This window comes from Tachysurus vachellii, chromosome 3 (assembly GCF_030014155.1).
Source record: "Tachysurus vachellii isolate PV-2020 chromosome 3, HZAU_Pvac_v1, whole genome shotgun sequence".
Classification (NCBI taxonomy): Eukaryota; Metazoa; Chordata; class Actinopteri; order Siluriformes; family Bagridae; genus Tachysurus; species Tachysurus vachellii.
In genome coordinates, this window is record NC_083462.1 from 12,334,801 (window position 1) to 12,348,861 (window position 14,061).

Below are 14,061 nucleotides of genomic sequence, written 5' to 3' on the forward strand. Positions count from 1 at the left end.
CCATCCTCATCAACAAAAGGATGGTTAATGATTATAAATACCTCAACAATAGACTAGACTGTAGGACCAACAGCGAGGTGGTCTAGCAAAAGGGTATGAGATGAAGGAAGCTCAAATCCTTCAATGTTTGTTCCAAACAGCTTGAGACCTAAAAGTCTGTGATTGCAATGTTAATTTCTGTAATTAGCTGGGGGAACAGCATTGGAGCTACAGATGCAAAGAAGTGGAAGAATAGAATCAGGAAATCTGGCTCGGTTCTGGGCTCCAAACTGGAAAACCTTGAGGAACTGGTGTTGGAAAAATTCATGGACAATAGCAAACACCCCATGCATGCTTTTTTTACATTTACATTTACAGCATTTGGCAGACACCCTTGTCCAGAGAGATGTACATAAGGTGTGGTTCATTAGGTTGCATACTTAAGATACCAAGATTTTTTGCCCTCTGCCATCTGACTCTACTAAGAGCTTGGGGAAATATGTGGGCATTGCAAATGATGGATTATTAATTTTACAGACCCAACCACTACACTGATATATATATATATATATATAGATAGATAGATATATATATATATATATATATATATATATATATATATATATATATATCAAAGATATATATATATATATATATATATATATATATATATATAGATATATATATATATATATATATATAGATAGATAGATAGATAGATAGATAGACAGACAGAAGCCATTATTTGTCACATACACATTACAGAACAGTAAAACTCTTTCTTCACATTTCCCATCTTCAGAGGGTCAGAGATGATACAGCACCCCTGGAGAAGAGGGTTAAGGGCCTTGCTCAAGGGCCCAACAGTGGCAGCCTGTATTAAGCCAATGCTGTGGCTTGAACCCCAATCCTCCGATCAACAACCCAGAGGCTTAACCGTTTGAGCCGCCACTGAGCCAGCCTTTATGTTGCCCAACAAATTTTTACATAGTGTCACTGCACTTATAACACTTTTTTATTCCTGACAACAACTTTTCATCACACATGTATAACATGCAGCTTTAAACCTGCCAACCTGGAATATTTTGATCAGTAAATCTGTTCAAAATCATCAGTTTTAATCTTAAATATCTTAGAGATTTATGTATATGTATATTCACTATTTCTTATTTGTAATAATTTGTAAGCTTGTGCACTTTAAATCTTGTTTTGCTTCCCATTCCCAGAGTCCCAGTCCTCCCTGTTGCTCTTGTGTTGTGGCTGTTCCATTTTAAATGTCTCTTTGGGTATTAATAAAGTTCTCTACTCTACTCTAAAAGATGGAAAAGAAGAGGAAAAGTAAAGGGTTAACAGTGATAATGAAAAAACGGCAAACTGTGAAAAAGAGCATACAAGTGAAGAACAAAAATAACCCACATCAACTTTTGCCAGTGATCAAGTGCCAATTGCAGCATAAGAAGGTATAAAGAAAAAGGAGCATAATGAGAATTTATCTCCATTTCAGAAAAAGAACTGAAGTCAACAATCCGTAGCTGTCCGCTGTCACACATTTCTGAAGTAGGTGAACATTTTTTATCTTACATCTCTTAGTACTTTTACTGATCATCTGCCATTCTTGCTATTTTGGCTATTTTTAGAATAATATGGCATCAAATATTCGCAACACCTTTAAGGGACCTGGATTCTGACATTAGATTCAAACACTGCATTTATATCAAGTTATGTCATCAGACCAGCAACTAGCTACAGAGCTAATGACAATTAGTCATGAAGACTTTTCACAGATTTTACCTTCCTTTTCAAACCTCTCTGATCTGATAGGTAAAGTGATCTCAGGTCTTGTACAAAAGTCAACAATTAAAGCGGAAGATGAGCAGACAGAGAAGAGTCTGTTCCTTGAGTCAAGTAGTAACATGAAACACCATTAACTAATCATTGAGCATTAAGATATTACTGCTGTCTTCATTAAGCCAATCTAGCTGCTTATTCTGACCTTTATATAAGAAAGAAATTTTATGAAAATGAACACATTTTAGTTAGTAAGGTAAAAAATAGGTCAAACCGATTGGACTCACTCTTATTCCGCAGTGTCACTGTTCCACTGTAGGATGAGCTGTTACGCATCAATGCCAGCTTTTGTTGCTGCAGGAAGTCATAAACATCACATATACATAATTAGGGTAGAAAGCAGAGAAAATTGGTGATATAATTTATCGGTATTTACTACATTCGAAACAGAAACAGACTAGATCAGAAATGATCTAGAAGGGTGTATATTAGTGCCATAATAACCATAATGAAAATACAATGTATAAAAAGTACAATGCTACTTTTAACATACAGTAATAATATTAATAATCTAAAAATACTTTCATTCACTCACTGAATTCTGATGATGGAATTTAGCATTAAGGCCAAATCAGGTGTTCTGGATACGATTTTGTGATATTATATTATCCAGAATACATTCAGAACGGATTCGTTCACACAAGCATAAAAAGTAATAACAGCAGCCCTTTCGTATTATAGACATGTCAGACATGATAGAACACATCTTCTCTTACCCGCTGTTTCATTTTGATACAGTTAGGCAGGGAATCTCTGCAGCGGTTGTGGATGGTGACATTGCAAGCTAGAAAGAAAAAAAAAGAGAGGAAGCATTACTTCATACGTCTGGCTTTCTCTCTGTGTCTAAGCACAGATGTGCATGTTCAGCATCCCTACACCACTATGGAAAACTGTCAGTTTCCTTCTGAAGCCACTCTGAAGTGCAGAACCAACAGTTCCCCGTGTACCTCAGGCAAAAAGCTAGTATTACTACAGAATAAACTGTACAGTGTAGATATTTTAAAACATGAGAATAAATGTTTAGGATAGCATGTAGACATACAGTACCGAACTTTTGCCTATCCCCTTCTCTTTCTCTTGGCCGGTATCCATGAGTGTGCTGAAACCTTGGCCTCGTTCTGCTTTTCTCTGTGTCTCCTTTCTGGATGTTTCTCTCATAATGGCTTCTACAGTGTTCAGTGTTTGATTGGCCTATTGTTTCAGAGCAGTTCTACTTCCTGTTTTGAGGCTGAGTAGGAAGGAATGAGACTTGGGCCCTGCTGGGTATTCCCCGAAACCCCCCTTCTAATACTCTTTTTTCACATTCACTTATGCTACACATTCACGCCATAGCCCTCGGCCTGCACCTGAAAAACTAATACATGAACTGATCCACTGAACTGATCCATGAACTTATCTGATTACAAACAGTCCTCATCCTGTGCAGCACCTTCTTATTTTTCTTCATCTGAATGGCTAATTATATATCTGACTGGCTACTGTACAATCTCATATTTGTGGGGAACTAAAGTATGGTTTGGCCAAAGGTTTGGCAAAGAATTGAGAATTGCATTGCAGCTCATAAATTTATAATAAGCTCCATTAAAACCACTAGAAACACTGGTCCTTTTCAAATCAGATTCCTGGCCGCCTCAAACATTCAATGTCTCTTGTGAGATGCATTTCTGCTCACCACGGTTGTAAAGAATGGTTATTTGAGTTACTATAGACCTCCTGCATAAAGCAGTCTAGATGTTTTCTTGTTTTTCCTTAATTCTATGCAAACTCTAGAGACTGTTCTGTGTGAAATGCGCAGTTTCTGAAATACTCTTTCTCTTTTCCTTAACAGGTTTTTAACACCTGAAATAGCTAACACTGGGTGATTGTATACTCTAAGTATCCATACTTTACAATTAACAATTTAACAATTAATCTTGCTAATTCATAATCTAACATTTCTCACTGTGCATTCCTAAACAATTTGTGAAGGTCCTTATTTGTATATTTGCAATGTCAATAACAATTACTGGATAAAAACAGCATGTGATCGATTTATATAAAGGTTTCTCACACTTTTGCATCAGACAGCCCAAAATCTGTGCAAACCCTGCTTCTAAATTACAAGTATGAAACCTTTCTGCAACCGGGGTTCAAGGAGAGGTTTAGAATGATGATAACCCGGGCATATGAGCAGTGTGAAAAGCCATAAAAGTCTCTGTGATCACATTTCCCCTCCATTCTAATGTCTGATTTGACCTGAACCATAACCTATAGCTCTTGACCTACTGTATGTGATTCAATGCACTGTGCTGCTGATTTTCTGCTAGATAATTAGCAGGTGTAGAGGTGTGTCTATTAGCATGGTCAAATTGTTTTGACCATTTCAAAGTAAATAGAAAGTCATGCAGTCATTTACTGAAACAAAACTTGCTTGAGAGCTTTGCTTTGTTTATTATTCTTGCAGTAAAGCTGTGGAAATTCTATTGTAGAATGCTAATGTAGGCCAAACCAAGAAATCGCAAAATTCACAAATGTTTTACCAATGGTAATTTACTGGCTGCCATTTCTCTCCATATAATAAAGTCCTATTAGGACTTCACTGTATTTTTTTGGTGAATGTTGTGGCCAAAAATGTTATATTTTGCTGCGTCATTTTAAAAATGTTTTAATCTTTTTTGTTTGTTTTTTCTGAAAGCTTCCTGAAAGGATTCTTCTTTTAAACTACTTTACACATATGCTGTACTCATGTTCGATGTGCTTGAATTAACAAGAGCCGAATGTGTGTTGTGATGACATCACACGACCAAAATCTGTGGAAAATCTGCAGTAAACCTTGAATTAGCTTGAATTTCTGCAATTGCTAAACCACAAAATCAGTGCCAGTCATCTATAAATAATTATTTATACAAATTAGCAGGGTGTTCAGGGCACAGCTGATTTACAGTTAGTGACGCTCGCTCACAGCTAAAATTACAGAGTTGAAATAGCTGAATAGCTGAAAGAACGCCTCTCGGCTTTTGCTTATCCATGATATATCAATACGTAATACTCCTAGGGTCCAAATCATGCTATCCATTCACTTCCTGTTTATTTATAGTCTGCCATAACATTGACTACATTTTTTACAGTGTTTAACAGACCATGTAAATATCCTAAATTTTCAGAGACCTTGACAGTCACAGCAACAGTCTTTCCCTCAGCAGGTATTTGAGTGACAGATATAAGCGTGTAAGAAAAGTATAAGGAAGTGTGTTTAAGAAAAGTCTTATCATTAATGAGCTCTTAGTGTCTGGAAGATATAAAAAGCAGTCATGGGATGAAGAAGTTGAAAACAATGGCGAAATAAAGAACGGGGGTGGGGTGACACCAAAACAGGAAAGGGTGTGTGTGCAAATTCAACTGAAGCTAGAACAAGTACTTTTTTTTGTAGCCCAGTTGTTTCATTTTCAGTAAATGGCTCAAAATGGCTCCTGCTTTCTGAATCTCACTATGTGTGTAAAATGTGCTGTATTTGGAGCAGTGGGTATCAACAGCAACATGAAAATAAGTGTGTGTCTGTGTATGTGTGTATGTGTGTGGTAGTTTTGCTTAGCCTACCATTTTTAAAGAAAGAATGTGTGGAGGTGTGTATGTACTGTATGTTGGATTTATCGCTGGACCAGTAAGAATTTAATGTGTGATAACCATACAAATGAGTGCACCCCAATTTATTATATATATATATATATATATATATATATATATATATATATATATATATATATATATATATATATATATATATATGGATGTGTGTGGGAGTACTGGGCACATTATCTCTGTATCTCTCTCTGCCAGACAAACCTGCTCTATGACTCCAGCTAGCAGAGGAATGTGAAAAGTATGTGTTAGTTATCAAATCGTGGTATCATGCACTCCTACATGATTCAAGCCTTGCTCCCTGGGTAATCACTCTGAGATATTTCTCATTTTTACGAGTGTGTGAGGACCAAAAATGGCCAAATGTCCTCAGAATTTTATCAACTCAGTCCTAAAAAAACCTGTAGCTGCATCTCAAAAAACGTTCTACAGACTATACACACATGGACAAAATTGTTGGTACCCTTCGGTCAATGAAAGAAAAACTCACACAATGGTCACAGAAAAAACTTTAAACTGACAAAAGTAATAATAAATAAAAAATTCTATGAATGTTGACCAATGAAATTCAGACATTGCTTTTCAATCATGCTTCAAAGGAATTATTTTAAAAAAATAAACTCATGGAACAGGCCTAGACAAAAATGATGGTAGCCCTAACTTAATATTTTGTTGCACAACCTTTTGAGGCAATCACTGCAATCAGACAATTCCTGTAACTGTCAATGAGACTTCTGCACCTCTCAGCAGGTATTTTGGCCCACTCCTCATGAGCAAACTGCTCCAGTTGTTTCTGGTTTGAAGGGTGTCTTTTCCAGACGGCATGTTTCAGCTCCTTCCAAAGATGCTCAATAGGATTGAGGTCAGGGCTCATAGAAGGCCATTTTAGAATAGTCCAATGTTTTCCTCTTTTTAGCTGTGTGTTTTGGGTAATTGTCCTGTTGCAAGACCCATGACCTGCGACTGAGACCAAGCTTTCTGACACTGGCCAGCACATTTCTCTCTAAAATCCCTTGATAGTCTTCAGATTTCATTGCACCCTGCACAGATTCAAGACACCCTGTACCAGATGCAGCAAAGCAGCCCCAGAACATAACAGAGCCTCCTCCATGTTTCACAGTAGGGACAGTGTTCTTTTCTTGATATGCTTCATTTTTCCTGTGAACATAGAGCTGATGTGCCTTGGCAAAAAGTTCCATTTTTGTCTCCTCTGTCCATAGGGCTTTGTGGCTTGTCAACATGTAGTTTGGCATATTCCAGTCTAGCTTTTTTATGATTTGTTTTCAACAATGATCGTGTCCCATGTAGTCCACTTTGGCTACAGTCCCATGGATCTTAAATTTCTGAATAATATGTGCAACTGTAGTCACAGGAACATCTAGCTGCTTGGAGATGGTCTTATAGCCTTTACCTTTATCATGCTTGTCTATAATTTTCTTTCTAATCTCCTGAGACAACTCTTTCCTTCGCTTCCTCTGGTCCATGTTGATATACTGTATAGGCCCACTGACTAACTACAAGATTGTAGACACCTGTGATGCTAATTAGTGGACACACCTTGAAGTAACATGTCCCTTTGGACATATTATTTTCAGTCTTTTCTAGGGTACCATCATTTTTGTCCAGGCCTGTTCCATGAGTTTATTTTTTAAATAATTCCGTAGAAGCATGGTTCAAAAGCAGTGTCTGACTTTCATTGGCTAACATTCATAGAATTTTTATTTATTATTACTTTTGTCAGAATAAGGTTTTTTCTGTGACCTTTATGAGTTTTTCTTTCATTGACCGAAGGGTACCAACAATTTTGTCCACGTGTGTACACACACCATGTGCTCTAGGGTATAGTATATGTTTATTTTAGAAGAGTATTGAATATGATCTCAAATTGAACACTGACACAGCTTTTTCTCAGATGATGACAGATTAAATGCTAGTAGCTTTAAAGAGTCATTTGTATGATAGTGTTCACCGGATTATCATCGGCCATCTTGAGAATTTTTTTTTTCATCTTGTGTCAGCATCATCTTCTGGTAGCCCTACCTCTCTGCCACTACGTAAGCTAAGTGTTTTTGAGTGTTGTAGTGCATGTAGAGTCAAACATTCCACATTTTTTCGGTTAAATAAGTGCATCATCCGGGTGCCTAAACTGCACTCACACTGTTTCTACTGCAAAATGGTGTAGAATATTGCACCCATGTGTGATTTGGAACATAACCTGTGTTTTAATAGCTAATGAAATGAGCCTAAATATGTTCTGGTCCAGTTTGTGTCCACTGTCCTGTTCTAGACTTCCAAGGGAGTAACCTGATGTGGTCTTATGCCATTATAGCCTAAACACCTCAGGGGTCAGTATGGTGTGCTCTGTGTTCTGCTTTTCTGCTAAACACAACAGTAAATAATGGTTATTTTATTATCCTTCCTGTCAGCTTGAACCATTCTGGACATTCTCCTCTGACTTCTCAGTGAAAAGGTGTTCTTGATCACTGAACTACCTCTCACTAGAGGTTTTTGCATTTCTGTGTAAACACTGGAGAATGTCCCAGGAGATTTTCTGAAATATTCAATCTAGTCCATCTGGCACCAACAACCAACAACCATGAAACATGCAAAGTCTCTAAAATCACATGTTCACCATTGTCATGGTTGATGTGCACATCATCCATTAACTGAAGCTTTTGCCCTGTATCATAAATGTTTGCTTTCCTAAATATTTCTGTGTGTGTGTGTGTGTGTGTGTGTGTGTGTGTGTGTGTGTGTGTAACTCACTGGGGCAGCTGAGGGCCTCCTTGGCTGTTATGCTCTTGTTGCAGGCGGAGCACAGTGTGGTGCCGCTCACTGTGAGGGAGGTAAAGAGGTGGCCGTTTGTGTAGCGTGCCTCCCTCTCTCGTGCCTCTCTTTCTCTCTCCCGCATCCGCTCCTTCTCCTTATTCTGAAAAAATAGAAGAAAAAGTTTCCATAGGAGAAATATCAGGTAGCTTAGCAGATTAATTGTCATTCAGTGATGACGGACAATCTTAATAGAACGAGACTCCCAGATGTGTGTGAATATTTTAAGAAAACCAGGCAAAATTTTACAGCCAAAAGTATGTGGACACCTGACCATCACACCCAATTTTGTACTTCCCCAAACTGTTGTCAAAAAATTCATAGTATACAATTGTCTACATTTTTTTTTTTTACTTTAGGATTAAGAATTTCCCTTAGAACTAAGAACTAAGAGACTCGAACCCTGTTCCAGCATGACGATGCCCCGTGCACAAAGCACAGAGATCCATGAAGACATGGTGCGTTAGTGTTGGAGTGTCCTGCACATATCCCTGGCTCTGACTCAACCCCACTGAACACCTTTGGGATGAACTGGAACATAGACTGAACACCAGACCCCCTAACTCAACACCAGTGTTTGATCTCACTAATTCTCGTAACTGAATGATCACAAATCAAAGCATATTCATTTTTCACTTAGTGTGAACGCATTTAATTAAATGTCTATATGGTATTACATATAGTCATCATTCTCGCAATTATTTGCATTCCTTCTTGAATTATTTTCATTAAGTTCGGATCAACAGAAAATAGCTTCTTTTATTCTTTCCTGATATACCCTTACACATAATTTCCATGAGTCTGCTTATTGTGTAAGTTTAGTGAATCAGTCATCTTGCTGATAAGCAACCATTTAATCAGGAAGTAATCTGAGCTAAAAAAAAATATTCTACAAGGAGTGGCTTTCACGTCGAAGAAAAAAGATAATGTGTAGAATCATCATAATAATAGGACTGAGTATGGTGGATGATTGAACTGTAACCTGTATTAAACAACAAACTGGACTGGGCTTCTTGTTTCACTAGATAAAAAATAAACTATTCAAACAACTTGAACATGTATTTAGTGGCTGACACCTAGCTGTGTTTTGCTATGGATGAAAAGCTGCCAAATGTTTCCTGATTCCCTTTTACCTCATTGACTTTTTTCATTGGGGTCTTGCAAAAAAACTGTCATCCAATCATTTCAAGTTGCATGTTTTTATACTATTTATTACTGAGTAATATTCTGTTCACTAAATTAAATGCAGTATTTCATGATGCATGAAATTGTGAACAATGAGAAAAACTCTGTAAACAGTAGAAAGTAAAATATGTTAAGCTCCAGTTACATAAAATTCCATACAAGCAACTGAATGCTGACAGCAATAAAAAATATAGGTAAAGGTTTGTGGACAATCGCACACATATGTGCTTGTTGAACATCCCTCTCTGTGCTGTTATAATGCGCTCCACTCGTCTGTGAAGTCTTTCCACTAGATGTTGGAGTGTGACTGTGTGGATTTGTGTTCATTCAGCTACAAGAGCATCAGTGAGATCAGACACTGATGATGTAAGAGTCGAGGTCTGGGGTTCAGTCTGTGTTTCAGTTCATCCCAAAGGTGTTCAGTGGGGTTGAGTCAGAGTCAGGGCTCAGTGCAGGACACTCGAGTTCTTCCACTCCAGCCTTCACACACACCATGTTTTCATGGAGCGCTGTGCTTTGTGTACAGCAACATTGTCATGATGGGACAGGGTTTGAATCTCTTAGCTGTAGTGAAGGGGAACTGTAATGCTACAGCATACAAATACACTGTAGACAATTGTGTGCTTTCTTCTTTGTAACAACAGTTTGCAGAAAAACACATATGGTAGTGTGAGGGTCAGCTGACCACATGAAACTTTAGTGATTAGTTCATGGCTATAAATAATACTCATGGATTGGTTATAGTGGTTACTTTTTGCCTCACAATGGCCCCTAATGTAACTATTTTTGACTTGCAAACAGAATTAAAGCAAGCTTTTAGGTTCAATCAACTTTAAAAATTCTGTTTTTATGATTGAATCACATCCAAAGAATGTGATTGTCCACAAAAAGCTGCACAAAAGCAGCTGCAACAGAAGTTGGAATGGTTCATGTTTAAAAAACTGAAGTAGCTGAAGCTAAAGTACTTTTTTTAGAGTTTGGTTCAAAACACTGAAATACTATTCTGAGTCTTCATCTGGAACATGGTTCACCATCTGATGACATCTGGCTCGGATTCTCCATTATAATCTGGATTCTCCATTAATGCTTATGGAGCTAGTTACAGCACAATAGACACATGTGGCCATGATGCCAACATCTGTAAGCAAAGCTGCTTTAACTGGATGAAATAATTACCCTCCTGGTTACATTCCTCACCCCCGGTTATTCCGGTATTAGTTACTCACTCACATGAATGAAAATGGCTTCCAAAAACATAATAAATCTCATAAAGCAGGAAAAAGCCAAGTAAAATTTTACTTCATGGTAAACAGGGTGAAAAGTGAGAAAAAACCCTTAACAGGAACCATTTCAGATCTTTAAAGGGAAACTTGCAACTGAGTTTTTTTTGCCAATGTTTTTAAGTCCCCTCTAAAAGCAATAACAATACTTTTTTTTCTTTTTTAAGTTTTTTAGTTTCGAAGTAAGTGACATTAATTCTCTTGTCAGAACCTCTAATGATTATAAGACAGACCTTATATAATGACAACTCATGACTCTCTGACTTCCTCTTTTGGCTACTTACAGCAGTAAACAAGAACCATTAGTGAAAAAAATACTAAAATAATGAGTTATAAAGATTAATGTTGTAGATTTAGTAAAGGTTAATTAACATTCATGAACTTTAATAGAGAAATGAAATGTTATAGACAAATAAAATGCTTCAAAACTGTTTTAAATGAACTTCTTTAATTGTTTCTTGATCGTTTTAATTTAAACTTGATAATAAGGTTATTTTGCACAGTACTACTTCTTCATGGACACTGCATTAAGAAAATGACTTCACGCTCAAACCACAATCTCTTACTTCATACCACATGGCTGTACTGCTAGTGATACAGCAGATACAGATTCCTAGAAACCGAGGCTGCACCTCTGACACAATAGAGAAGTTTAGATTGATGAAATGCAGTTAATAAAAACACTTTTATTATATATTTTTTTAATTTAAAAAAAAAAATCAAACAGTCAGGTAAGATCAGAATATGAACTGCTAAATGTTTACTTCACAAAATTTGTGTGAATTGATGTCTCTTTTTAAGCAATGTGTGTGTGTTTTTGTGTGTGTGTGTGTGTGTGTGTGTGTGTGTGAGAGAGAGTGGGTGTGTAATTGGAAACAGGTGTGTGTGATTAAAACCCCAGAGACTGTAAACATGCCAGTATTGTGTGGAGCTGCAGATTTTAGTGTCTGTGTTTGTAGGTGGGAGTGTGTTCTGGGAAAAGGAGTTCAAAGACAGAGTTGACCTGACACTAGCACCTGAAATAGGACAACATACTTTAAGTGCTTAGCTGTGGGTTGTTTTATGTAGATGAACATATCTCTTTAGCCAGGAATACACATAACAGATAATACATCCTATAATCCTGTACTCCAGTACATCTGATCAAATGCACATTATCATCTAGTCAGTCGATTCTCTTTTTCTGCCCATCCTGAGATTGTACCAGCTCCAGTTCCGTGTGCTCAATGTCATGAAGATTTCAGACCTTTACTCAGATGAGACCAACCCTGTGAGGCATCTAGAGATGTACCAGCTCCAGTTGTGTTCTGCTTCATGAAGATTTTGGACATTCAAAGTGAATATGCCAACTCCATGTGGTCAATGCCCAATTATCAGACTGTATCTGACTGTAAAAAGGACACTATTCATAATAACACTCTCTGGTGTTTATAAGAGTTTATAATCACACACCCCAGTGTCACCCAAATGAGGGTGAGGTTCACTTTTGAGTCTGGTTTCTTGCAAGGTTTCTTCCTCTTCCATCTAAGGGAGTTTTTCCTCATCACAGTCACCTCAGTCACCTCAGGCTTTATCATTAGAGATAAGTACAAACACATTTAAATATAAGTCTAATATTAATCTCGAACTTTTGTATAATACTAAACTTTACATAATGTTAAACTTTTTGTACTTTTTGTAATATTTCTGTAAAACTGCTTTGAGACAATGTCCAATGTTAAAAGCACTATACAAATAAATTTGAAATTTGAATCGAATTGAATTGAATATAACACCATGGTCCTGGAGAAACTGTACTGCGTCAGCTATATAAGGTTGAAATGACAATAAAAGCTTCTTGACTTGACTTGAAATGTAGCATCGCTAATTCTCCACACTAAAATGTATAATGTATGCAACCATCCCCCAGATTTGAAAGCGTTCGCTCTTTCCAAATTTCAACACCTGGCCTGTTCACCGTCATTTCCTGTCAGTGTCGTGTTTGGCACTGTGTTAAAGTCTCGCTTCCAAGTACAGACAAAAATAATACTCCTGGAGAAATACTGTATATACTTTCTACATTTAAAAAGTGTGATCATCTGACTCTCTCCAGCCTGAAACCCTCCAGCAGAGCTTTAAAGCATGACCTTGGCTTTTCTGCTTGAGTGTGTGAAATTCATTTTGTGCTTTCTTGTGCATTCAGAGCTTTTATTCCAGAAATGCTGCAACATAAACCAATACAAAATACTGAAAAATTCATCTGACAGATATGACTACAAAGTGGTCTGGGTCTGATTTTAAAAAATACAAGAAAGGAACGATCTAACTGATTGGGTAACGGAAAAATAACAGCGTACTTTTCTTTTGCCCCTCCTCAAAGGCACTATTATTTCTTTACATAATTACAGACCTTGCCTGGAGGCTGCATATTATACTCCACATACTGCACTGCAATTTTCTGTAAATTTTCTGTATATATATATTTTCAAGTGTTGTGTATACGAAACCCTAATGTATGGTAAGGTTCAAAACTCTTAGCACACTAACTTGGGTTCAAATAAAAAATAAATAAATAAATAAATAAAAATGACCAAATACAACTTGATTCTAGAAAATATTAAACTTTACATCCATGTAATTACTAATACACATCAAAAAGCAGAATCCACAAAACACATAATCATACTATTTGAGTTATCATACTAAATTATTAAAAGCATGAGTTATAAAACAAGGATTTCTCAAACAGCAAAAAATATAGTAGATTTATCTCAGTCTGAAATCTGTCTCAGTACAAAACATGATTTTTTTAAAAATAATTCTTGCACAAACGTTTGCACCCTACCGTACATTACTGTCAGCGGCTGTACTGTAGTTATGTGATAGGTTACACATGTTAATATATAAATATGAACCAATCTGACACACACATAGCATGCAGTGAAGAGTAAAAGCCACAAATATCTAGATATTGCTGTGGTTCATTGTGTACACTGAAGAAACAGTGTACCAATTTCCATTGTGATTGCAATACTACTCTATTTCTGGTCCTGCACCACTTTTTGGACATGCTGCACAGGAAACAGAGAGCAAGCACTTCCTCTTTTGCAGCTACCATGCTCTATCGTTAAGGGTTGCCATGGGAATGTAGGTACGGGGTGCGGAAAAAACTGTACAAAAAAAAATCCTTAGCCATTCGGTTTAGTTCGTATCCGTGTGCGCATGCAAACTGAAACTCAACTTGAGTCATGTGACTTGTAGTGGAGTGGGCTGCTTAAACACACACTCTGGTGTGTGTGGAGTGAAAGAAAAAGCCTTCGTCTCCACTGCTCCAGTTTTTAAATGC

General features: G+C 37.0%; 1 protein-coding gene across 6 annotated transcripts in view; it reads right to left on the minus strand.

Moving 5' to 3' along the window:
• arhgef1a (Rho guanine nucleotide exchange factor (GEF) 1a) overlaps positions 1-14,061 on the minus strand; it is a 67,717-nt gene that overhangs the window by 22,758 nt on the left and 30,898 nt on the right. For all 6 annotated transcript variants that reach the window (XM_060865764.1, XM_060865763.1, XM_060865760.1 and 3 more), the window contains 3 exons: positions 8,212-8,374; positions 2,544-2,611; positions 2,055-2,121 (listed from right to left, as the gene is read on the minus strand). In XM_060865764.1, the coding sequence (XP_060721747.1) occupies positions 2,055-2,121; positions 2,544-2,611; positions 8,212-8,374 (298 nt within the window). The remainder of the gene's footprint in view (positions 1-2,054; positions 2,122-2,543; positions 2,612-8,211; positions 8,375-14,061) is intronic.